The sequence below is a fragment of the Pelodiscus sinensis genome, chromosome 9 (assembly GCF_052426305.1).
Source record: "Pelodiscus sinensis isolate ZL-2025 chromosome 9, ASM5242630v1, whole genome shotgun sequence".
Lineage (NCBI taxonomy): Eukaryota > Metazoa > Chordata > Testudines > Trionychidae > Pelodiscus > Pelodiscus sinensis.
In genome coordinates this window covers 60,189,713-60,213,985 of record NC_143060.1, presented here as the reverse complement: position 1 = coordinate 60,213,985, position 24,273 = coordinate 60,189,713, and the positions used below count along the sequence as shown (strand labels likewise).

General features: G+C 49.5%; 2 protein-coding genes across 2 annotated transcripts in view; one reads left to right on the top strand and one right to left on the bottom strand.

The window, feature by feature from the left end:
* Positions 1-432, top strand: part of RGSL1 (regulator of G protein signaling like 1) — a 36,515-nt gene extending 36,083 nt beyond the window's left edge. The window contains exon 23 of the mRNA XM_075936793.2: positions 308-432. The gene's annotated coding sequence lies outside the window, so the exon portion shown is untranslated. The remainder of the gene's footprint in view (positions 1-307) is intronic.
* The window catches only part of LOC102452402 (2-5A-dependent ribonuclease-like), a 28,807-nt gene extending 12,593 nt beyond the window's left edge, over positions 1-16,214 (bottom strand). The window contains exons 1-6 of the mRNA XM_089780598.1: positions 16,075-16,214; positions 9,041-10,669; positions 7,858-7,949; positions 5,437-5,648; positions 5,178-5,310; positions 1,843-1,940 (exon numbers count right to left, since the gene is read on the bottom strand). Coding sequence (XP_089636724.1) covers positions 1,899-1,940; positions 5,178-5,310; positions 5,437-5,648; positions 7,858-7,949; positions 9,041-10,520 — 1,959 coding nt within the window. The 5' untranslated portion in view covers positions 10,521-10,669; positions 16,075-16,214 and the 3' untranslated portion in view covers positions 1,843-1,898. The remainder of the gene's footprint in view (positions 1-1,842; positions 1,941-5,177; positions 5,311-5,436; positions 5,649-7,857; positions 7,950-9,040; positions 10,670-16,074) is intronic.
* Between the last annotated feature and the right edge of the window lie 8,059 nt (positions 16,215-24,273).

The window sequence follows — 24,273 nt, the reverse complement described above, 5'->3', positions numbered from 1 at the left end:
TGAAGCAACCATGCAAGAGAATCTGGTCTCTAAGGCCTTGTCTACCCTGGGGAGTATGCCCCAGTGGGACAGGCAATAGCTGCCATTGGTGTTGGGGGAGCTTATGACTGCTGGAGGCCTGGGCATGTCACATCTCTGCTAACCTTTCAGTTTAAAGCCTCTTTGCCTGCCTAGACAAATGCAGGGACAGCAAACCTAGTGTAGCCGAAGCCGAGGGGAGCTGTATCCAACCCCACTGTCCTTTGTGCTCGCTAACGGCCCAGAGGTCATTGCAGCATGTGAGGTCAAGTGTCTTTCCCCTCCACAGAGACAGCAGGAAGCCCCGTGCTTGGACGTTGCAACGGGTGAAAAGTTCTCGAGCTTCAAGCAAATCGGGCAGCACACACAAAGTAACTTTCTGCTCCGCAGAGAATAAAAAGTTCTGTTCACTAGACGTATCCTAGTGCCCTTCTGTCTGCCTCTCTCCACCAATAGCAGGGCAGCCTCCTGTGCCTTCAGGCCAACCACACCACATGGGGCTGTGAATCCCAGCTCCTGTTCTCACTCTTCCCCTTTGGAGATGCTAGAGACCTTCTGGGCCTAAAACATTTACACCAGAGGGGTGGGAGGAAGTTACAGCCTGGGGGCCAAACTGGCCAGTTGGACCTTTTAATCCAGCCCTTGAGATCCATCCAGAGCACGGGGGCAGGTGCTTGCCTTGCTGCACATGCAGCGTCTGTGCAGCTCCCAGAAGCAGAGGCAGCCAGGGGACTCCACACAATTCCCATTCCTGAAATGCCAGCCCTACAGCTCCCATTGGCCTGGAATGGCAGCCAATGGGAGCTGTGGGGGTGGTGCCTGCAAGTGGGGCAACACAGAGCCACATAGCCCTGCTTCCAGGTGGGAGATGGGGGGTGAGGGAGGGCTGCTAGAACCTCTTCAGGTAAGAGCCACCTGACTCCTGCACACTGGAACTCCCCCACCCCAAGCTCCAGCTCCTTGCCCCAGCTCTGATCCCCCTCCCACCCTTCAAACCCTTTGATCCTAGCCTGGCGCATCCTCCTGCACCCCAAATCTCCCATCCCCAGCCTGATTCTAGTGCCTGCACCCCCAGCCAGAGCCCTCACCCACCTGTGCATGCCAATCCCCAGCTGAGAGCCCCTCCTGCTCCTCAATCCCTTCTGTCTGTTTGGCGCACCCTCAACCCCTCATTTCTGGCCTCATCCCACAACTTGCACCCATAGTCAGAGCCCTCACCCCCTCCAGCACCTCACCCACCAATTCTGTCAGCATTCATGGCCCTCCACACAGTTTCCATCCCGAGAATGTGGTTGTCTGACCAAAAAGTTTGCCCACCCCTGATTTACATCCTGTTAGCTTAGACCTTTGTGGTAAACAGGCTCCACCCAAGAAGTTCCCAATGCCCCTTGGATCAGCTACATGAGGGTTAGTCTATGGGGAGCCCAGGTGCTTGGGTGCCCCTGAACTCTGTGGGGCAGGTGTAATCTGATGGGTGGTGCAGGTCCCCTCCTCTGCCTGATCCGCAGAGGGTAAGAGTCTGTTACAGCCTCAGGTAGGGCGCTTTAGCTCAAGCTGTAGCAACCCCTTCATGTAGCTCTGGATATCCCCAGTTCAGGCGCCACATGGCTTGAGGGGAGTGCATCTGGAACAGCAAAGGAACGATGCAGGGAATTGAGGGTTTTCATACAGATACACCCGCCTTGGGGCCGATGGAGGCCTTCCCTCCATTCTGATTCCGACTGGCAGAGCTTGCATGTGTGATTCAGTTGTGAAAAGCATCGGATTAAATCTGAGTTCCCAAGATGGAGCTATTTAGCTAACAGGTCATTAAGTCCCACCAACCTCCGTCCGCATGACTCAAACACTCATAGACGTAAAGTGTCAGACGTGGAAACTGGTCAACAAAATACCTTAATGGGTTCTGGATTATTTCCTTGAACCTAGAACAGAACAATAGAGGAGGTTAGGTGGAGCACCCCGGCTCACTGCGAAGTATCAAAGAAGTAGATTCCCACTTTTTGCTGATGCCAGTTTCACAAGAATTTCAGGGAAACAAACTAAGCAGCAGTGCTCTCCTTGTTCTGTGGTTTCTTCCTTTGTCACCCTTGTTCTCCTGCCCCGGGAGAAAAACCCACCACTTTGCTGGGGAAGGAAGATGGATTTGGCCACTAGCTTTCAAAATCTGGTTGCAAAATACACTTGTTGTGTTGTAGGTTTTTTATAATGTTGGGGGTGGAAAAGGGACCCCTCTTCTACTCAGCACCCCTCGCAGTCTCCCCAAACTATCTTCATCTGCGACATCAATCTTAGGGCGACCACTTACCATTGTGGTTTTGCATCATAGTGTGCCCTTATGTTTCTGATGAACCTCAAAAGGTCAGTGACACTGTCTTGATAGGTGTATTTCCTTTTCTGGTTCATGTTTTTTAGGACACTTTGATCAATCTGAAAAATGGCCCCGAGATTAGTCACTCCATGAGGATCCCATACCACAGAAAATCTTCTCTATCGCACCCCTGGCTGCTGTAATCTCCCATACAGGAAACACAGGCACTATCCCGCTATTGCTTAGATTTTTCAACATAACTGGCCACACCTGTTTTATAGAGAGCAATCATTACAGCTGTATAATAGTTTCCATTGTAACCCCTCACTGCCAATCCCTCAGGGTACGTCTACACTGCATCCCTAGTTCGAACTAGGGATGCAGTGTAGACATACCCCCCGAGCTCTCCAAATATTTTCATCTGAAATTTTCCAGGTTCAGCATGTGTCTGCAGAGAAATTGGGCTGGTTGTGCTTTTTCTCAGAGTACGAGCAAAAACAGCCCAACTGTTAAGAACACCTAAAAAAAAAAATTTTAACTTCCCCATTTAAAAAAAAAACCTCAAACTGCAACCCCCTAGCACCAAAAGGGCTAGATGAAGGAAAGTTGGAAATTATCTAAATGAAAACAGATCTATGCAAAGAGAAATATTTCTTTGACTTGTGGGTTTTGTTCCAGCAGAGTTTGCAGGGTCTGGAAATCACAAGTACAGGGGGTTTTAGCCACGCTTCACAGAGTTCTAAACGCAGGCATGTGGCCCTGTATGGGGGCATGGCTAGCCCAGTTGCTTGGGAAGCATACACATCTATGTTATGCACCGAGGCCCCAATGCTGCAAGCTTCATTATGCAGGCAAACCGTTATGTCTGTACAGAGACTATTTGAAGTGTTACAGAGGGCAGCTCACACGAAGCAACTTACACCAAGGCCTCAGAGAGTGCATGGTTATTGCACACCTACTGTGGTTCGTCCAAAAGGCAGGCCTTCACACCACTGACTACGTCACACAGGCACTGTGCCTCTTGTACAGTACACAGAGCTCTGATGAGTCCAGACACTTCCATTGTTTTTCCCTTTCAAGCCATAGGCCGGCCGGTTCTCCCCCACTTCCCCTCCTGATCTTCCCTGGCCAGCCCCCCCAACACTGCCCCCACCTCTTCTTCCTGCCGGCCCATTCCTCTTCCTGATCTCCCCTGGCCAGCACCGCTGCACCCCCCCCCCCTCCTGCCAGCTCTGCTTCCTGCCCCCCCTTCCTCCCGGCCAGCCCCGCGGCCCCTAACCCCCCCTAGCTGTGTTCCCCCCCTTCCTCCTGGCCAGCCTCATGCCCCCCCCCCCAGCTCTGCTTCCTGCCCCCCCCTTCCTCCTGGCCAGCTCTGCCCGCCCCCCTGCCCACGATCAAGTGTGTCTGGTTTTTTGGGGGGGGTCTACCTGGTAACCCTACATGTAACTCCCCTTATACACAGTGCATAATACTCAGGACTAAATTCATGTAGCAGAGTCCAGAATTGGACTCCGATTCTAATTACGTGACATACTATTTCTCAACTTACACCACAGTGTTTCCCCTTGAAAGGTGCATCTTGTGTACGGTGTGCTGGGAGGGCTTGATCCAACCAGCCCCTACTCCTATGGAAAGACTCCCTTTGACATCAACAGGCATTGGACCTGGCCCTGTGGAGCCTACTCAGTACAGACCTTGAAGTATATAGAAGGAGGTGGAGTGAGAGGAAGGATGGTTTTATGTTCAAGCGCTGGATTGGGACTTGGGAGATCTGGTTCTGGATTCAAGTTTCCAGCAAACTCCCTGTGTGGCAGGCTCCCTCTGAATCTCTCTCCCATCAATTTACTTTACATTCATGCAACACCTAACATGACAGAGCCTTAGGCATTACTTTAATACAGACGTAAATAATAATTAGCAATACATGTGTAACCTCAATTGTGTCATTTCCTGATTGCTTAAGTGTGCAACCTGCATGATAACGCAAATGTGGGGGAAGAGAAGCAGGTTGGGACTGAAAAACCATCATAAAATATACTTGAAAAGGTACAACACTGATGACTCTTTCAGATATTCAAAATACGAAATGGCGATATCCGAGAAAGCACAATGTATTTTCTTAGGCAGAAAATATCTAAAGAATAGTTTAAATATCAAAAATATATTAGCACTTTGGCAACTCAATTCAGATTCCATTTGTATAGGAAACCATGGATACCAAAATTATTTAGCATCAGTGCACTGGAAAAGTATGTATATTAGACGATGCTTTGAGGACACGCCAATTTCATTCTGCCCAGTCCCTTGGTTGACTGTTAGCTTCTTTTGATCACTAAATCAAATAGGTTTTGACAAGAGGGCCTCCATTTCACTTTGCAATGGACTGGCTAAGTAATAAAAAGCATTTGTGGATTCCTTCAACCATGCCACCAGCAACAGGTATCCTGTTTTTGACAAAACAGTGAACACAGAACATGAGCAAACTGAGAAAAGACTGAATATAAGTAATATTCCAATCACCAAGCAGAAAGGACCATGAAGCTACCAAGAAGAGAGAAAAGGACATTAATCTTGATCCAGAGTAAGAAATCTGGGCTGAGACATCTGCGGCCCATGTACAGAAAACCTCAGGGCCCAGCCTATAAGTCTTAAGGGAAACCTTTCCTAGTACACATTGCCTATTGTTACTTATTTTATTATTTAAATGCCAGCAGTTTGCTGGGTGCTGGATAAGCACAAACTGGCAATGATCCTAGCCCTGAAATCTTTACTTGACACAGCAAAGATAGAGACAACAGGACACAGTGGGAAATCTATTTGGAGGATTATTCTCACTACAGAATTAGCGTACCTTCTTAGTCCACTGGGCAACACCTGAGAGGTGCTTTGACTCATTGCAATTCAAAGCTTTCACAATCCGGCTCTCCGTTATGTTTTTTTCGATGTCTGGATTATTCCCAACCTCCGCAAGGAACTCAAACCTGCTGTGGAATTGAAAGAGGAAGGGAAGAGCTTCAAGCTTGCTGTAGCACATTTATTAGCCCAGAGCTACAGCAGGAGCATTGCAGCTAATTGTCTGAGATCTTGGAATTATTGTTAGTGATACCTACCTCTCCCGGCTCCAGAAAAAGGGATGGTGGATCAAGTCTCCTAACTGAGCTGAGTTTCCTCCATTGGGGGAGGTCAAACTTCTTATGAGATCTTTAATCTCCAGGTGACCTGGCACATCCATCGGACATCTTGCTGCCACATCCTCTCCATCAGGTCCATCAAAAGGGACTTCACCCTTTGATACAACATACGGGACCAGCCTTCCAAGTGCCTGAGCAGCAGAGCAAGCATCAGAATATTTCACTTCCAGCAGAGAGAAACCAATGTCTAAAATTAGCGCGGCGGCAAGAGAGAATACAGGGTCTGATCCTGCTCCCCTGGAGTTCAGAAGGAGGAGGACTGAGCTCATAATGTTCATAGATGAAGTTCTATATTCATTCCATGGGCCAAATGCTCTTTGTTCTGCTATTCTCAAGAGCTAGCAGGTACAGGATCTTTACCAAAAATAGATCTATGAATTGATAACATCCTCCACTTGACAGTATCCCTTCAAAGACGCTGCTTTAGATACTAAGCTTAAGGTTGTTGGGCTTTTAAAAAAAATGCTACCTGTAAAAGAATGGACTCCGTGGATCAAGGTTAAGAGTGTTGGGTTGTAGTTAAGAGTGTTGGGTTGTAATGAAACACACATTTCTTTGGACTAAGGAAGAAGAATGTGCTTATGTTTGAGTGGCTGTAAAAATTATAATGTTTTAACTATTCATTTCCTAGCTGTTAAAGGCTTAGATTTTGCTGTAGTAATTGATGTCGTCATTAAATAAATGCTTCATTCTTAGCAACCTTCACTGGGGTTTTTTTTTTAATGAAATGTTATTTTCTCTTTGGCTTGGTCTACACTGCAGGAGAAGGTCCAAATAAGATACACAACTCCAGCTACGTAAGTTATCATCCACATAGCAGGAAGCGGAGGGAAGCAAACGCTCTCATTGGCTTCCTGTGCGCTTTGTGAGGAGCAGGAGTACCAGCACCGACGGGGGTGCCCTTTGAGTTCAAGCTAGGGGGTCTATACTAGACCTGCTAAATCGAACTCGGGAAGACCACGGCAGCGTCGATCTTCCGTGCAGTGTAGGCGTGCCCTTTAGGAGTTGGATAAACTGCTTTGCCTCTGCTCTACATGAAGAAAGATGTTTTGAGGGGTATTGTTTGTTGAAGATGGACTTGTGAGGAGTGGGGGCAAACCCCAGACACGGACAGAGAAGACAACCAAGGCACAGCATAGAGCTAGGGATGTTCAATTTAGTTGAATCAACTAATCAATGGATTTTCCATCGACTAGTTGATTAGTCGATAAACGGGGGAGACACAGAGGGGTTAGCTCCCAGCCTGGGAGCTAACCCCACTGGGGCTCTGCCTTTTAAATGTATTAATGGCTCTTAATACATTTTAAAGGCTAAAGCGCAGCAGGAGAGACCCAGCGCGAGCCGGGACAGCTGATTTCCGGCTCGCACAGGGTCCCCCCTCTCACCTGCTGCTCACCGGCCTTTTAAATCTATTAATAGCGGACAGGCTCTTAATACGTTTAAAAGGCAGAGCCGCAGCTAGGTTAGCTCCCGGGCCAGGAGCTAACCCTGCTGCGGCTCCCCTGCTTATCGACTAGTCAATGGAAAATCCATTGATTAGTTGATTAAACTGAATTTACATCCCCAGCTCTAAGCTGTGCTGTGGTTGCCGACAGGCTCTTAATACATTTAAAAGGCTGGTGAGCAGTGGGGGGGGACCCAGCATGAACTGGGAATCACCTGTCCCGGCTCACGCTGGGTCCCTCCTGCTGCGCGTTAGCCCTTTACATGTATTAAGAGCCTGCTGGCACCTATCAGCCCGGTCCCAACTAACCTCTTACCCCCTACGGAGATGGTGCTGGAGGGGAACTGGTTTTTAAGCCAACTCTCCCCAGCACCAGCTCCTGGTACCGGGGCGGGGGGAAGCGACTAGTCGAGGGACTAGTCGACTATCCAATAAGCTTTTGTTTGTCGGATTGTCGACTAGTCGCTAACAACCCTACTTAGAGCCTGCCACCAATGAAAGATAAGAGAGCACTTTTGGGTAGAGCGCTGGTTTGGAAAGAGGCTTGGGACTGTGGCAAAAGACACTGTCAGTTGATTTCTTTGGTGTTCAGGGAAACTAGACGTCATGTGCATTCTTTGTAAATAAACAGGACTGCATCAAAGAAATACCTGGCTCCCTAATTTATTTCTTCTCTTAACAGTACCAACCCACAGGACCCCAAATGTTAGCTAATCCCTTGGCTTAAAAGGCATAATCCCATGCTTTTCTTGTATGAGCAGAGAAGGCCAAGATCTCCCCACCAACAAAGTTTAAAAACAAAAATAAAAAAAAAGAATAAGACTAGTTCAAAACAGAAGAGAAAGGGCAGAAAGTTGAAAAACTGTAAACACAATATTGGTATTAAGGAAAAGTACCTCCAAGTCTTCTTTGATTATAAGTTCCCTTTGACCTTCAGCAAAACTGCTACTCTGATCAAAATCTGCAAGGAGAACTTTATCATCCGCATCTAGCAAAGCAACAGGATATGTTAATAGGAAATGAACAGCTCTTGTGCTGTGTTCCATCCCTCTAGGCTACATCTACACTGGCATGAATTTCCGAAAATGCTTTTAACGGAAAAGTTTTCTGTTAAAAGCATTTTCGGAAAAGCGCGTCTAGATTGGCAGGTTGCTTTTCCGCAAAAGCACTTTTTGTGGAAAAGCGTCCGTGGACAATCTAGACGCAGTTTTCCGCAAAAAAGCCCCGATCGTCTTTTTCACAATTGGGGCTTTTTTGCAGAAAACAGTACTGTGCTGTCTACACTGGCCCTTTTGCGCAAAAGTCTTTCGGAAAAAGACTTTTGCCCAAACAGGAGCAGCATAGTTTTTCCAGAAAAGCACTGATGATTTTACATGAGAGCGTCAGTGCTTTTCCCGAAATTCAAGTGGCCAGTGTAGACAGCTGGCAAGTTTTTCCAGAAAAGCGGCTGATTTTCCGGAAAAACTTGCCAGTCTAGACACAGCCCTCCTGTATGGCTGAATTAACGCTTTGTGTCCCGGTCCCTCCATATGATGATAAAGCTGCTAGATTGCAGGCTTTGTTTCCTCCCTCCTTTTGTCTGTCTGACACACACAGTATCTTTGTCTCACACACATATACATTCCATAGCATCCTTGTACACAAAGGCTACGTCTACACTGGCCCCTTTTTTGGAAGGGGCATGCTAATTTTGAAAGTGGGAATAGGGAAATCCGCAGGGGAAGTCCTACTTTGAAGTAGGAATAAGAGATCCTCCGGAATAGGGCTTTATTCCGGAGGATCGGACCAGTCTAGACGCTTTTTTCCGGCTTTTCCCCAAGCCGGAAAAAAAGCGGCGGACGTTTTTTTTTAAATCCCGCGGGGGATATTTAAATCCCCCGCGGATTTCCCTATTCCCACTTTCAAAATTAGCATGCCCCTTCCCAAAAAGGGGCCAGTGTAGACGTAGCCATACACAATAGCATCCTTGTTGTGAAACATACACACCAGGTTTGAATCTCCTATACTACTCTGCTTTCTAGCACTTCTCACGCTGCGGGGCTGCAGGATTAAATGGAACGGAATGGGAGACACACGAACCTATCAAAATGTTTCGTGGGTGCAGGTCTCCGTGGCCTAATTCCAAGGAGTGCAGATCTCTCACTGCTTCCAAGAGCGTCTGGAGGATGTGGTGACAATTCACTGCCCGTGTGGCGTTGCTCAGATGATCCTCAAGGTTCCTCTCACAGAGGGAGAGGCAGAAGAGCTGGCAGTTGTCACGAGTTTCAGTCCCATGAAGTTTCACCATATGCCTGTTGCTAAGGCTGTGACGGAGACACGTGGCTTCTCGCTTAGCCTTCTCGCTGCCCAGAAGGAACCTCTTCACGGCCACCTCTGCCCCTGCATGGAACCCTAGGTAGATGCCTCCTTCCGAGGTGCTCTCAATGCGGTAATACTCGTCAAACTGGACGTTGAGTTTTCCGATCTGAGGGGAATTGATACTGTGGAGACGCCGTAGCTGCTCTCCCCAGCGTTTGCTGATGGGTTCCCATTCTTTAGGAGGCCGACTATTAATAGCCATGTCACCGAATTTGAGCAGCAGGGCTGCCATTTCATTGTTGTAGTTCCGTTTGGCCACCTCGACATTGCTGCCATCTACCCTGGCTCCGTTCTCACATAACAGCCTTGCGATTTCCTCATGGTCGTATTCCACAGCTACCTTCAGCGCGGTTTTGCCATCGTGGCCCATGGCATTAATGTCAACTTGGCCTGTCCTCAGGAGCAAGTCCACCAACTCCAGGCTTTGCCTCTCTGCTGCCAAGATGAGTGAAGTCTTTCCATTTTCATCTCTTCCGGTAACATCAGCGCCACAGTCCAGCAGATAGGAAACAATCGATCCTGTCTTGTTTTGTTTAAGAATGGTGTTCCTCTTCTGAGGCAGCCGTAAGGCATGGATCAAAGCATTCCTGCCGAGGTTATCACAGGTACGCACACTGGCCCCCATGTGCTCCACGAGGGTTTGCACAGCTGAGATGTGACCTTTCCTGGCAGCATCCATCAGGGCCGTTTCCCCACCTTTGTGCACTTGTCTTTGCTGTGTACTGACCACCCGGCCCAAATTCACATATCTCTCTTTCTCACCTGAGAAAGTCTCATACAAGAACTTCAAGGCCTCCTGCTTCCCGTAATAAGCCGCCTCCATAAAGGCGGTGAAGCCGTTGTTATCAGTCTCATCAATTTCCGACCCCTTGGAAAGGAAGAGCTGCAAAAGGTTCACATTCCCCACTATGCCTGCGATAATAAAGGGAGTGGCACCGTTGTCCTTTCTAGCACATGGCTCAGCACCATGCTCAAGAAGAAGGTGAACCATCTCCTCCCGATTAGCCTGTACCGCAGTGTGCAAGGGTGTCCAACCACCTTCTACCCTGCCATTGACATCTGCACCTTCCTCCAACAGCTGCCGGGCTCTCTCGACTGAGCCTTCTTTGACAGCCTTCTGCAACTGAGACACTTTGGCGGCTGTTGGTTCATTTCTGCAGCTGTTTGGTGATCCTGGCTGGGTGTTGCTGGGGGCCGCCATGAAAGCGAAGTCAGCGGCAATGCCTTTCGCGCCTCTTTGTCCCTTTCATGAGCAGTTTGTAGGAGAAAGTGTATTTCCCAGACGCTCGGGCTGCCTCTGAGAGCAGCTCACTGTGCAGGCCGGAAGGCTCCCTTGAGAGCTTGTTTCAGCTTTTTCACGTGGTTAAAAGAAAAAAAAAAGAGCATCTCCCGTTAACTTAATCCAAGAAATCACAAATGCAACTGTTCTTTGGAGCCATTTCCCTCTACTCCCCTGCCCTGTGCTCAAGACTTACAAGGAATTCGTGGGAAAAGGAGTGGACGATTGTGTTTTCTGAGGGACTAAGATGAATACTATTAAACTCATTTTCTGTATCCTGGATTAGTACCCAAATCCCAAAAAGCAAAAATCTACAGTGCGCTGGTACTCTGCAGCCCCCTAATTGGATAGATCAATACATCAGTCAAGGGGGTGTTTCAGACACACGAGTATACTCAGTGGCAATAAGACCCTAAATCCTAACCCTAGATCCAAGTGCCCTAGGAACTAGGACCCTGGGGTGGAGAAAGCTACCCTAGAAATCCTAACACTATGGAAGGGGCTCTACCCATAGGGACCCAAACACTTGGGCAGGAAGCCCTACCCATAGGAATCCTAATCCTAGCACATAGAGCCCTACCCATATGAACCAAAACTCAAGCCTTACTCACAGAAACCCTAACTCTTAATAGCCTGCCCATAACACCCCAAACATAAATTCAAGTTTCCTACCCATAGGACATTAGGGGAAAAACTTCCTAACTGATTCAACACTGGAATAAATTGCCTAGGGAGGTTATGGACTCTCCATCACTGGAGAGATTTAAGAGCAGGTTAGATAGACATCTGTCAGGGATGGTCTACAATGCTTGGTCCTGCCGTGAGGACAGGGAACTGGACCTGATGATCTCTCAAGGTCCCTTCCACTTCTAGTGTTCTATGATTCTATAGGAGCCCTTATCCTAGATTATGTGGCCCTACACATCGGAACACTACACCAAAGGCAGAGAGCCCTACCCATAAGAATCCTAACCCTAATGCCATGTAGCCTGCCCATAGGACCCCAAACCTCTGGGCAGGGAGCCCTACCAACAAGAGCCCTAACTCAAAGGCAGACGCGCTAGCCATAGGAACACTAACCCTCACGCCAACTGGACTGCACATGGGAATCCTAACCCGAGGGCGGGGAGCCCTCCCCATAGGAATGTAAACACTAAACTCCAAGCAGCCTCCCAGTTGCAATTCTGGAGGGAGGGAGCCCTAGCCATTGGAGTCCTGACCATAACTCCATGTAGTCCAAGCACAGGAACCTAACCCCGCCTAGATCGAGGAGCCCTGCCCAGACCACAGAGACCAACATTTGTCCTTTCACCAGCCGATCTTGGGCTCGCCCCGTACCTCTGCTTTAGAGATGCCCACTAGTGACCACAGGTAGCCCTCACACTATCCAGCACCTCTACCCACCAAAGCGCTTCACACCGACTAGCCAGAGTTGCCAACAGTTGAAACTTGTTTCAACGGACATTTCCTACCTAAGCTGAGGTCTCAGAGCAACAAGACCCCGGTCTTTGGAGGATTGTGTCTCTGTTCTGCTGAGTCTGAGGTAATTTTTCTCTTTTGCCTAAAATTCAGCAAAATGGGCCTCGAATTCTCTAGTGTCTGGGCCCAGCACCTGCATGACTGGAAAAAAAAAATATCACTTCACTATGTCAAATCGCCAACCTGACAGTTCACCTCTCCCTAAGGCTACCGCTATACTGCCTTTTTTTGCGGACGAGGATATGCAAATCACACTCATTTGCATATCTTCTTCCAATTATTTTTGCGGAAGAGGTTTCGCTGCTAAAAAGCCCCGTGTAGACGGGGCCATTTGTTGGGAAAAAAAAAACCTTTCACAAGATCCCTTATTCCTCAAAAATTGAGGTTTACAGGACTTTGCGAAAAAGGGTTTTTTCCAAACAAATGGCCCCATCTACACAGGGCTTTTTAGTGGCAAAACCTCTTCCGCAGAAAGAATCGGAAGAAGATATACAAATGAGAGTGCGATTTTCATATCCTCTTCTGCAAAATAATTGCAGTGTAGCCATAGCCTAACTGACAGTTTGCTCTGCCTCCCACGCCCTCTCCTCATCTTCCACACCAGCTGTGCTCTTCTTCATGCACTGCTTCTTCTCAAGCTGAAGGAGTATCCTACAGTGGGAGGACCAGATCAAACCCTTTATTTAGGGTCTCGGCCAGGCAGGGCCTGGACTGGCCTCTATTTTGCGTACATTGGCTGTAAATGAGTTCAGTGGGAGATTCAGAGGTGATGCCTGTACTTAGAGAAGCCTAAACAGCCTTACCAGGTACAGTCTTCCCTTCCCCCCATCCCCAAGCTCCTGGTGAGCACCACTGAGAGGTACCCAGGTCTCAGAGCTCATCACACCTCATCAGCAACTAGAAGCAACCTTCACCAAGCCACTTGCCCTACGCCCTGTGGCCATCTCTGGCAATTGCAGCAGCTCAGAGGCCTGCAACATTGGCAGAGACTGAAGTTACCTGGAACTTATTTGCAAATAAGAGCAACAAAAATGATGAAAGGTCTAGAAAACATGACCGAAGAGGGGAAGACTGAAAGAATTGGGCTTGTTTAGAATGGAAGAGAGACTGAGAGGGAACAGAACAACAGTTTCCAAGGACATAAAAGAGTGTTATAATGAGGAGGGAAGAGAGGACAAGAAGCAATGGGCTTAAATTGCATCAAGTGGCCTATAGGCTGGACATTAGGAAAAACATCATTAGGAAAAACTGTCAGGGTGGTTAAGTACTGGAATAAATTGTCTAGGAAGGTTGTGGAATCTCTGTCATTGGAGGTTTGTTAAGAGCAAATTAGACAAACACCTGTTAGGGATGGTCTGGATGGTGCTTGGTCCTACCATAGTGATAGAAATGTAGCCGTGTTAGTCTGGGGTAGTTGAAGCAAAATGCAGAACAATGTAGCACTTTAAAGACTAACAAGATGGTATATTAGATGATGAGCTTTCGTGGGCCAGACCCACTTCCTCAGATCAAATAGTTTCTTCCACTATTTGATCTGAGGAAGTGGGTCTGGCCCACGAAAGCTCATCATCTAATAAACCATCTTGTTAGTCTTTAAAGTGCTACATTGTTCTGCATTTTGCTGGTCCTACCATGAATTCCTTCCAGTGCTATGATTCTATGAATTACAGAAGCAGCAGGGGTGTAGTCACCTTTTGATTGGGAGGCGGGGGATGGAGTTAAAACAGCTGTTTAGTGTTGCTTTAATGTGTAGTTTTGGACCATAATTAAGTCTGTCCACTTTTAACAGACAGATGAGCTTCTGTTACAGACTTAGTGTTTCCTTTGTTCATTACTGCTATAGCGAACGTTTTGGGAGGGCTAACACGCCTGTAAGCTCCTCATGGTCCTACACCCATGGTCAATGACTAACCTGGAGGTGGAAGATCTAAAGCAGTGGTCCCCAACCTTTTTAGGTTGTGGGCGTCAGGGGGCGTGGCCGTTTGCCCGCCGGGCGCCAGGGGGCGGGGACCGGGGGCGCCCCCCCATCCACGCGCCCGGGGGCGGGGCCCCACCTACCGCGCGCCCGGGGGCGGGGTCCCCCCATAGCTGCGTGCCCGGGGCCGGCGCTCCCCGCCACCCCCTCCCTCCCGCCGAGTGCCGCGCGCCCGAGGCCGGCGCTCCTGCTCCTCCCCCCCCCCGCCGAGTGCCGCGCGCCCGAGGCCGGCGCTCCTGCTCCTCCCCCCCCCCCCCCGCCGAGTGCCGCGCGCCCGAGGCCGGCGCTCCTGCTCCTCCCCCCCCCCCGCCGAGTGCCGCGCGCCCGAGGCCGGCGCTCCTGCTCCTCCCCCCCCCCCCCCCCCCCCCCCCCCCCCCCCCCCCCCCCCCCCCCCCGCCGAGTGCCGCGCGCCCGAGGCCGGCGCTCCTGCTCCTCCCCCCCGCCGAGTGCCGCGCGCCCGAGGCCGGCGCTCCTGCTCCTCCCCCCCCCCCCCCGCCGAGTGCCGCGCGCCCGGCGCTCCCCCCGCAAGCGCCCATGCGCCATGTGCCCGGGGCCAGGCCAGCCCCGAGCACCTGGTGGGCGCATTGAAATGCCCCCGCGGCATGGCGCCCGCGGGCACTGTGTTGGGGACCACTGATCTAAAGCACAGTACAAACTCAGAGATGAGTAACAGCACAGCCAGGGTGATAGAAGATAGTCTAAAACAGACACCTGCCTCTGCAGTGTCCAAAATAGAAGGGACTGTAAGAGGAACTCCTTCAACAATCAGCAACAATAAAGCACTCTGCACTGACAAGTGATGAGGAAAAAAATTGTCCATGAACCCCGGGAGAAAGGAGAGTGACAGTACAACCATCATACTATAGAGAGCCCTGTCAACACCTCAGGGATGAGCAGTTCTCATGGCCCCAGTCTGGCACAATAAATGCAGAAGTGGGGGCCAGCAAAAGTACCCCAAAACCTCATCTACCAGGCTCTGGTATAAAGCTTCCCCCCAAAATCTTAACCTAGATTTTGGGAATAAAATCTCCGCTGCCACCACCCAAATATGCTAAAGAAACCAGGGAGAGACTACTTAGGAAATCTCACCCCTAAAGTACAAACCAGGACACAAAAATTAACCAATACCAGGTTAATAAAACGAAAAGAGAAAACTTTTATCATCACCACAATATTCCTGTTGCAAGCCTAATAACTAGATGGAAAAGTTACAAAATAATATACTCATGGAGAAACTCTGCCATGGGACGAGAACTTAGTTACAAAAGAAAGCCAAAACATCAGATCCCATTTCCCAAGCCATAAAATAACAAAACCTAACAGATTTATCTAAACTTACAGAAAGTGAAGAATTGTTTCTTGGAGAGAGACATATCTGTCTCCCTCAGTAGCTGGAGAGAACTCTCAGAACAAAGGGAAACCCAAAAATTCTTTTGTCCTAGTTTAAGATTCCTACCTACATTCCTACTGGCCAACTCTAGCTGAGTTAGGTATAGTTAACCCTTTAGTCCCCAGTCTGCTGGCTAACCCACATGATGACAGCAGTAATGACAAATGGATATAGGGGATCAGGCCCCAAACACAACATGAAGCCCTGTCCCAGGTAGCTGGCTACCAGCTCTGAGGTGCTAGCTTCTTTTAATGCTTTGCATGCTGACAAAGCTTTAGTGAGTAGGATGGTATAAGCCTTGCCTCTCCACTTTCGGATGTCGCTGCAGGAGGATGAGGGAGCACAATTGCTGACCTAGTCAGTGTGCATCTCCTTGACATACCGTCACAGTGGGCCAACTAGTTGTTTTGGGGAAAAGACATAACAATCTTCCTGAATTTAATCAGTCCTCTGTGTACGTCTCATCCAGCCCTCCTTGTCTTTGGAACACAGACAGACTCACCCAAAGCCATGCTTTCAACCACCCTGTAACTCCTCTCTCCTTCAGTAAGGCACCACAGACATATTAGAAGACACAAAACTCATCCCAAACCGTAAATATTTTCTCATAGAAAAGGACTGGAATAACTCACCCAACAGCTGTCCCACCGAGGGCCCTCCCGAACAGCCTCCTTGTCTTCTGCCTTGAGCACACTGCGTATACACCAGTCACTCACTTCCCTGCCTCCTCCCACGTAGGAGTGTGTGTCTTGTTGGGTCAGTGTTCCAGCTGCACAGCTAAGCCAGGAGAAGGGAGAACAGAGGGTTGAACTGCAAGGGATGGAGAAGGAAAAAGCAGAGAGAGAAGGAAAAGCATTGCAAGCAGAGTAAGGGAGGGGAGCAGCGGGGCAGAGGGCTGAGCGGAGTGTTTTAGTTTCGTTTCTGCTCTGGTATCGTAGAAAGGAAGTCAAATATTTCCTTATGGTCTTTTCCTTTATGCAGGGGAACAGACAGCTGCCACACGCCCAAGGTTCATGCGGGCAGTTCCGTGCTTCTGGAAGGGGTGGGGCTTCGCCTTGGGCAAAAGGGGTAGTAACTCTGTGAGCCACCAGCCCTGCGTGCTGCCTGGGGCACAGCAACCCCGCCCCCCCCCCTCCAGTCCTCAGAGCCCCACGGTTGGGGAGGACCCCGTCCAGTGCGGGGTGAGGGCACCCTGCTCCATTAGGACTAGAGGAGCGTGCGCGCCTCCGTATGAAATGGGCTTACGGAGACGAATAGACATAACTCAAAAATGCTTTGGACAAATTGCTTCACGTAACCTCTCAATCTTCCTGTCATAATCCACTGGATTTGTTTCTCTTATTTTGGTGTGTGTATCATTCTTGTGTGTAAAATTAAACATATGATGGCTGCGTCTAGACTGGCAAGTTTTTCCGCAAAGGAAAAACTTGCCAGCAGTCTACACTGGCCGCTTGAATTTCCGCAAGAACACTGATGATCTAATGTAAGATTGTCAGTGTTCTTGCGTAAATACTATGCTGCTCCCGTTCGGGAAAAAGCCAATGTAGACAGCTGAAAACTTTTGCGCAAAAAAGCCCGATGGCGAAAATAGCGATCAGGGCTTTTTTGCGCAAAATCGCATCTAGATTGGCATGGATGCTTTTCCACAAAAAGTGCTTTTGCGGAAAAGCATCTGTGCCAATCTAGACGCTCTTTTCTGCAAATGCTTTTAACGGAAAAACTTTTCCGTTAAAAGCATTTGCCGAAAATCATGCCAGTCTAGACGTAGCCATGGAGTGTGAAGTTCTTTGTGGCTTTTAAATGTGTGAATGAATACCATCAGCGGTGTTACCCTCAATGCCTTGATGACTAACTGTTCAACAATCGCTTTTATCCTTTTAGTCTTAGTAGTGGTTGGTCTGAGGAAATCCCATTCCACCCCCACCGGTCTGGTGACGTCACAAGCAAAAAGGGAATCTTAAAAAATAAGTAGGAATGTGGGTCTTTTGGCTGGCGGGTGTGGCACACCCCAGGGAGGGAACCAGAGACCCCAGGGAAAAGGAGACTTCTCTGGTTTGGAAGGTTTGATTGGGAAAGAAACAGTTTTAAGGTGAGTTTGTAGGAAATTTGTAATAAGTTTCTACTGAAGTTTTTGTGTAGAAGTACCTAAGGATTTTCTGTTATTTTGAGTCTGTAATCTACTTTGCTCTGCCTGTTCTCACCTATTACCACTTAAATCCTACTTCTTGTACTTAATAAAAATCACTTTTATTTTCTACCAAACCCAGTGTAAATAATTATTGCCTGGGAGAGCAATCTGTGTGCATTCCTCCTTTCATTGCTAAAGGGGGCTTACCTAACTAATTCATTGGGGCTGTGTCTAGACTACATGCCTCTGTCGTCAGAGGCATGTAGATTAGACACATAGGCAAAGGCAAATGAAGCCGCGATTTAAATGATCGCGGCTTCATTTAAATTTACATGGCTGCCACGCTGAGCCGACAAACAGCTGATCAGCTGTTTGTCCGCTCAGCGCGCTAGTCTGGATGCTCCCCTGCCAACATCAAAGCCCTTTGTCAGCAGCCCCGTTATTCCTCGTTGGATGAGGTTTACCGGGGCTGCCGACAAAGGGCTTTGATGTCGGCAGGGGAGCGTCCAGACTAGCGCGCGGAGCGGACAAACAGCTGATCAGATGTTTGTCGGCTCAGCGCGGCAGCCATGTAAATTTAAATGAAGCCACGATCATTTAAATCACGGCTTCATTTGCCTTTGCCAAAACAACAAATCTACATGGCTCCGTCGACTGAGCCATGTAGTTTAGACGTACCCTGGGGGAGTTGATCCCATTTGGGGAGTGGTATCCCAGGAAGCTAGGCCCAAAATTTCTTTTTCCTTGGACCTGAAGAGACTCTGTATCTGCATTTTTTCCAGGGGGAGGTGGAGGCATGATTCTCAGCTCTCTGCTTTGGTTGGGGGAGACCAGGGAGCTGGCCTAGCAGGACAGGGTGGTGAGAAGCCCAGAGAGCAAAAAGGAGGGTGGCAGTGGCCTTGTCAGCCCTCTGGGATGCCCCCTCCCCCCCAGGGTCTTCTGTGACTTCACCCTGTCACACCCGTGTCTGCATGTTTGCCTTTAGCTGCGTGGCAGTACAGCCCAGTGGCCAGAGTCATGGAATGGAGGGAGGTTAAACCCCACAGCAGGGGGTCCAGGCCCTCCCTCTCCACTGGACCCCTCTTAGCAACTGTAGTTCAAGCCACTGAGTCAGCAGGGAAAGGTCCTGTCCAAAACACGCTGACTCATGACATCAGCTCACTCACCAGTTCAGGATCATCTTCCCTTGGTTTTCCTTGCTGTCATCCCCATAGCTGTGTCTTGGGCATCCACATTACCACCAGGGTCCCTCTTCTTTCCTGCTTCCAAACCTGGGAGGTTTCTGGGAACATCAAGCCGTCTGCCTGGGCTGTGGCGTCTCTGTCCCTGGGCTTCTGCAGAGATTTGTGCAGAGCACATCCTCTCTCCAGCAGTCTGCCACAACTGAGTTGCGCTGCTCTCTTTTATACCGGTGCGCCTGGAGCATGCCCAGTAAGGCGGAAGGGGTGTGGTTTCCTCAGTCCACAATGCAGAGTTAACTCTCTCCTGTCCAGTGTGGGGAGAGTGCGCCCCATCACACACACTCCTTAGGTCTCTCTTGCCTTCCCCCAACCCCTCCAAACAGCATAAACCGGGAGCAGTCTGTAATGGCCTGTGGACATCATGAACCTTATCAACGTTTTTAGCAGAGGCATGGGACCTAAGTTTCCTGCAAGCTGCACAGCAGCTGCCTATTTAGGGCCATGCAGGTGCTCAAGGAACCTGCCAGGCACTTGCTATAGCCAGGAGAAGGCCTCCACCCCCAGCCCTAAACTAGCCCAGCCTCCACTCCCACCTGCCATGGCCTGAACCTGTTGGCCCCACTGCCACCACATGAATTTGTTGTGCACGCCAATGTGAAGGTGATGAGTCGTGCATCACCTCCATGTCGCACGTCACTTCCATCTTGGTGCACATAACAAAATTCATTCCACGCAGGGGTGGGGAAAATTAGAGGGAATCTTCCTAACATGGTTGACAACTCCAGCTCTAAGGCAGCCTTTACTGGCTGTTCCCACAGCAATGGGACCTGAACCCACCACCCTAGAGTCTCCAGTTAAATACCCTATCCCCAGGCCACTCTATAACCTAAGTGATTCAGCTCCCTTGTAGCTGGCTGACCCCGTGTGTGGGCTCCTCACTGGTATTTTTGACTCTCTTGCCCTGGGGTCCCTACAGGATCCCCAACTCCTGAGCAATCTTAGGCTGTGTCTACATTGGTGCGAACTTGCGCCAAAGAGGCCGCTTTTGCGCAAAAACATGCTGCCTGTCTACACTGGCGGGGAGTTCTTGCGCAAGAACACTGACGTTCTAACGTGTGAAATCAGTGCTTCTTGCGCAAAAACTATGACGCTCCCGCTCAGGAATAAGCCCCCTCGCGCAACTCTTCTTGTGCAAGAGGCCAGTGTAGACAGGCAACATGAATTTCTTGCGCAAGAAAGCCCAATGGCTAAAATGGCCATCGGAGCTTTCTTGCGCAACAAAGCGTCAACGCTAGCACGGATGCTCTTGCGCAAAAGCACATGCCAATGTAGACGCTCTCTTGCGCAAATACTTTAATGCAAGAACTCTTGCGTTTAAGAGTATTTGCGCAAGATCATGCCAATGTAGATGTAGACTTACTGTTCTTAGTAGTACAGCTCACTCCTGCAGGGCTGTCCCTATCAATGTGGGTGTCCTATGCAGCCCTGCACCCCCACCCTCACCCCCGGGGGAGAGGGCCTGGAGAGAGGCTGCAGGGCAGAAGCTGTGGGGGGATGGGAGCTAGTGGCATCCAGTCCATCCGGTCCAGGAGTCTTGGCAAGCATGAGGGCAGGGAGGGAGGCTCACCTGCAGCCTCAGGGTGAAGGCGCGGGCAGCAGCAAGCGGTGCGAGTACAGGCTAGGGACTCAGGAGGAGCATCAGGGGGTGGCACTACCAGCAGGAGAGATGTGGCACTTTGAAGGTGAAACCACCACTTCTCCCCAGCCACTGGCTGTGCAGCTGCCCCTTGTGCCTCCAGAGTCCTCCGGCCTGTGCTTGTGCCACTCACCGTGGCCTGGTGAGCAGGGGCTGAGCGCAGCCCTCAGGGGATGGGGTAGTTGGAGGGCTGGGGCTGCTGGAGCCCCAGGGCTGAGCCGGTGGGGGAGACCAGCCAGGGCCCCGCCCTAGCCCATACACAGCTGCTTGGGCACCATGACATTTGGGGGCCCACATTTTGTGATTCCCCATGCGGTGGCGTGCGGTGCATATCGATTGGGGCAGCCCAGCACTCCTGGGTCATTTCACAGTTTCTTTCTCCCCAGCCCCCGGCAGTGCTTCCCAGGTCCCACTGCAGGTTTCTGTCTGGAAGCAGCTCCCAGGCCCTTCGCTCAGATCGAGGTATCAGGCCAACCTGCCCCAAACAAGGACAGAGGGGAAAAGAGGTTTAGTAGCTGCCTCAGGCTGAGCTCCCTCTTGTTATGGGAGCTCACTCGCAGTCCCTAGAAGTCTCCCTGTTCTGTGGCCACTCTCTCGCTTCAAGGCCCACGTCTCTTGGTGAAGCGGTTCTGCAGGTGTATCTGACTGATGCAGCCTGAGTACAGAAACATTTTAGACTGGGGGTGGGCAAACTACGGCCTGGGGGCCAGATCCATCCAACCAACCCTTCAGACCAAGCCTGCTACCATCCCACGGCTCAGCGAGACCCTCAGGCAGGCACCCTGCTTGCCACGCCATTGCACGCTGCTCAAAGTGGCCAGCTGCAGGGGCCATGTGCATCTTCGCGCCATGTGCCTCTGGGGGAGGGAGGTCTCCAACCAATGGGAGCTTCCAGGGCTGTGATTGGGGTGCAGGCAGCGTGCAAGGACCCCCACTCCCAAGGGGCATTGGTGTTATATTGTTTGGAGTTCCACTGTTTAGAAAGAAATCACTGGAATCAGAGAGTTTGAGCAGTTGTAAGTGCCCATTTATTTCATAACACAAAACTAACTAGAATGAGCCCAAACTGGCAGGGCTGATCCCTAGCGACCTGACCCAGTTACTATAACAACAAGATCTAGATCTACAACAACCCAAAACACAGCTGGCACAAAGACACACGCTAGCCCAAGTAGCTGGGCAAACCCTCTGTATCGCCTCCTTCACCCCTGCCCCAAGTCATGACTCCCTCCCAGACCCTGACCCCCTCCTCCAGGTCAGAACCCTCTCCTACACCCAAACTCCCTCTGCACCCTGCACCCCTCCTGTCCTCCAATTCCCTGCCCCAGGTCACATCCCTCCCTTCACCCAAACTCCCTCCCAGATCTCACACCCACTCCTGCATCCCAATCTCTTACCCCGAGCTCCCTTCTGCACCTCATTTCCATCCCAAACCCCACACCTCCTCCATTAATACCACAGAAGAGTGCTCCCCCATCAAAAATTATTGCTCACCCCTGCTTTAGACTTTCTACTCATGGGAGGAGGGCATGTCACATCAGAGTCTTCCTCTCCCTTCCCAAACCTTGACTCCTGCCCAGAGGTGTTCAAAGGGCCCCTTCTGATAAGGTGCTGAGGTTCATCCTCCCTGCAAATCTTACCTGCACAGGAGGGCTGCAGAACTGAGTCTAAGGGCATTTACAGGACCTTGTACCCCACCCACTGGTCACTAGTTCTCCTGCTCTGCAGAGATATAGGGCTCGTCTACACTGGCCCCTTTTCCGGAAGGGGCATGTAAATTTCATGAGTCGTAGTAGGGAAATGCGCGGGGGATTTAAATATCCCCCGCGGCATTTAAATAAAAATGTCCGCCGCTTTTTTCCGGCTTTTAAAAAAGCCGGAAAAGAGCGTCTACACTGGCCCCGATCCTCCGGAAAAAGCGCCCTTTTCCGGAGGCTCTTATTCCTACTTTGAAGTAGGAATAAGAGCCTCCGGAAAAGGGCGCTTTGAAGTAGGAATAAGAGCCTCCGGAAAAGGGCGCTTTTTCCGGAGGATCGGGGCCAGTGTAGACGCTCTTTTCCGGCTTTTTTAAAAGCCGGAAAAAAGCGGCGGACATTTTTATTTAAATGCCGCGGGGGATATTTAAATCCCCCGCGCATTTCCCTACTACGACTCATGAAATTTACATGCCCCTTCCGGAAAAGGGGCCAGTGTAGACGTAGCCATAGTGTGCTCTATTCATCTTCAGCTGCAATACAAACCGATTGTCCAACCAACTGTATTCCATATGTAGAAGTGTATCTGGGAATACCGGTGACAAAAATCTCACGGTAAAAGTCAAACAGATCCAATAACCATGTATACCAGAGAGGGGAGAAATATGAAAAAGCAAAGAACCCTGCAGGCATTTAGCTGCACCGATTAGATTTCATAAGCGTGCACATGCACATTGAGAATACATACAGGAAAATAGAGTCACCCCTGCCAGCTCTCATGCATCAAAGCTTCTGCACCAGTGCTGTGCTGAATCTGGGGCTGGCCCATGCAAAACCTCGCTTACATAAATTCTACCTCTCCAAGGTCCTTCCTGTTCTATGATTCTATACTTCCTCATTCCAGCACTGCCTTTGGTTTCAATGAGCCTACTCAAAGGATTCCTTACAATCATAAGATATTGCAAGACCTGCTCCTTGGTTTCCATTCTACATAGAAATAGTTCGAGACTCTCATAATGATGTAGCATAAAAATGTATGAGATTAACAACATTAAAATCATTTTGTAAATGTCTCTACAACTTCTAGCAAAACAGCTGCTTATAAAACAAGTGTACAAACGTATAGCTGGGCTTGTCACTCATCCAGGTGTTACTTGGGTGCCTGCATTTTGGTCTGCCACATTTAAAAGAGAAAGGCCCAGTTTAGTTACAGAGGGATAGCTGTGTCCAACTTCAGGAATGGGAACACACATAAACCTGTAGGGGAACATTTTAACTTCCCTGGACATTCAATAATGGATTTAAAAGTAGCCATCCTTCTATAAAAGAATTTTATCACCCGATTACAAAGGGAGACAGCTGAACTGAAGTTTGTTTACAAGTTCAATACTATCAACTTAGGCATAAATGAAGATCTTAAGATTTTGTTGGTTATGCACTACAAAGGCAACTTCCCTGCTTTTGATATTTACGTCTCCACATCAAATGCTTTGAATGAGATACACCCCCTAACTTAATTAGCTTCTTTAAAACTGGTCCTACAATTGACAGCTAACTTCTTTTGCTGTGATATATACCCCGGATACTGAAATTTCCACTGCAACTCATCTGATGAAGAGGGTTTCACCCAGGCCAGCTCATGACCTAATAAATGTGTTAGTCTCTAAGGACTGCTTTTGCTTTTCCAGTGGGGTTAGTTTTTAACCCCCACTATAAAGACAGATCTCAAAGGAGAGGTGGAAAGCTACTCTTAAGGGGAAGAAAAATTCAAGAGCCACGGCTAGTGTAGATGCTAGGACTCCCTTAAGAGCAAGTTGTCTTTAAGGCTTTTACTCAACAAGTATGGAGTAAATGTAATGCCAGCCTATTTGATAACTGAGATAGGTGGGAAGAGCCCATGGGAACAAAAGGACTGCCCACCCTCATGTGAAAGGGAGGCCAACCCTGACGGCTAACACACAGCACAGATACAGAATGACAGGCATATAATGTGCCCCTCTGTCTACACCCTACACACTACTGTAATAATCTTTGTCCAAGGCAGGCCTTGTAAGGTATCATTTGAAGGCCCAGAATTTGCTGGTCAACACTATCACAATAAAATACGTGCAGCAACGCTGTATGTGAAGTTG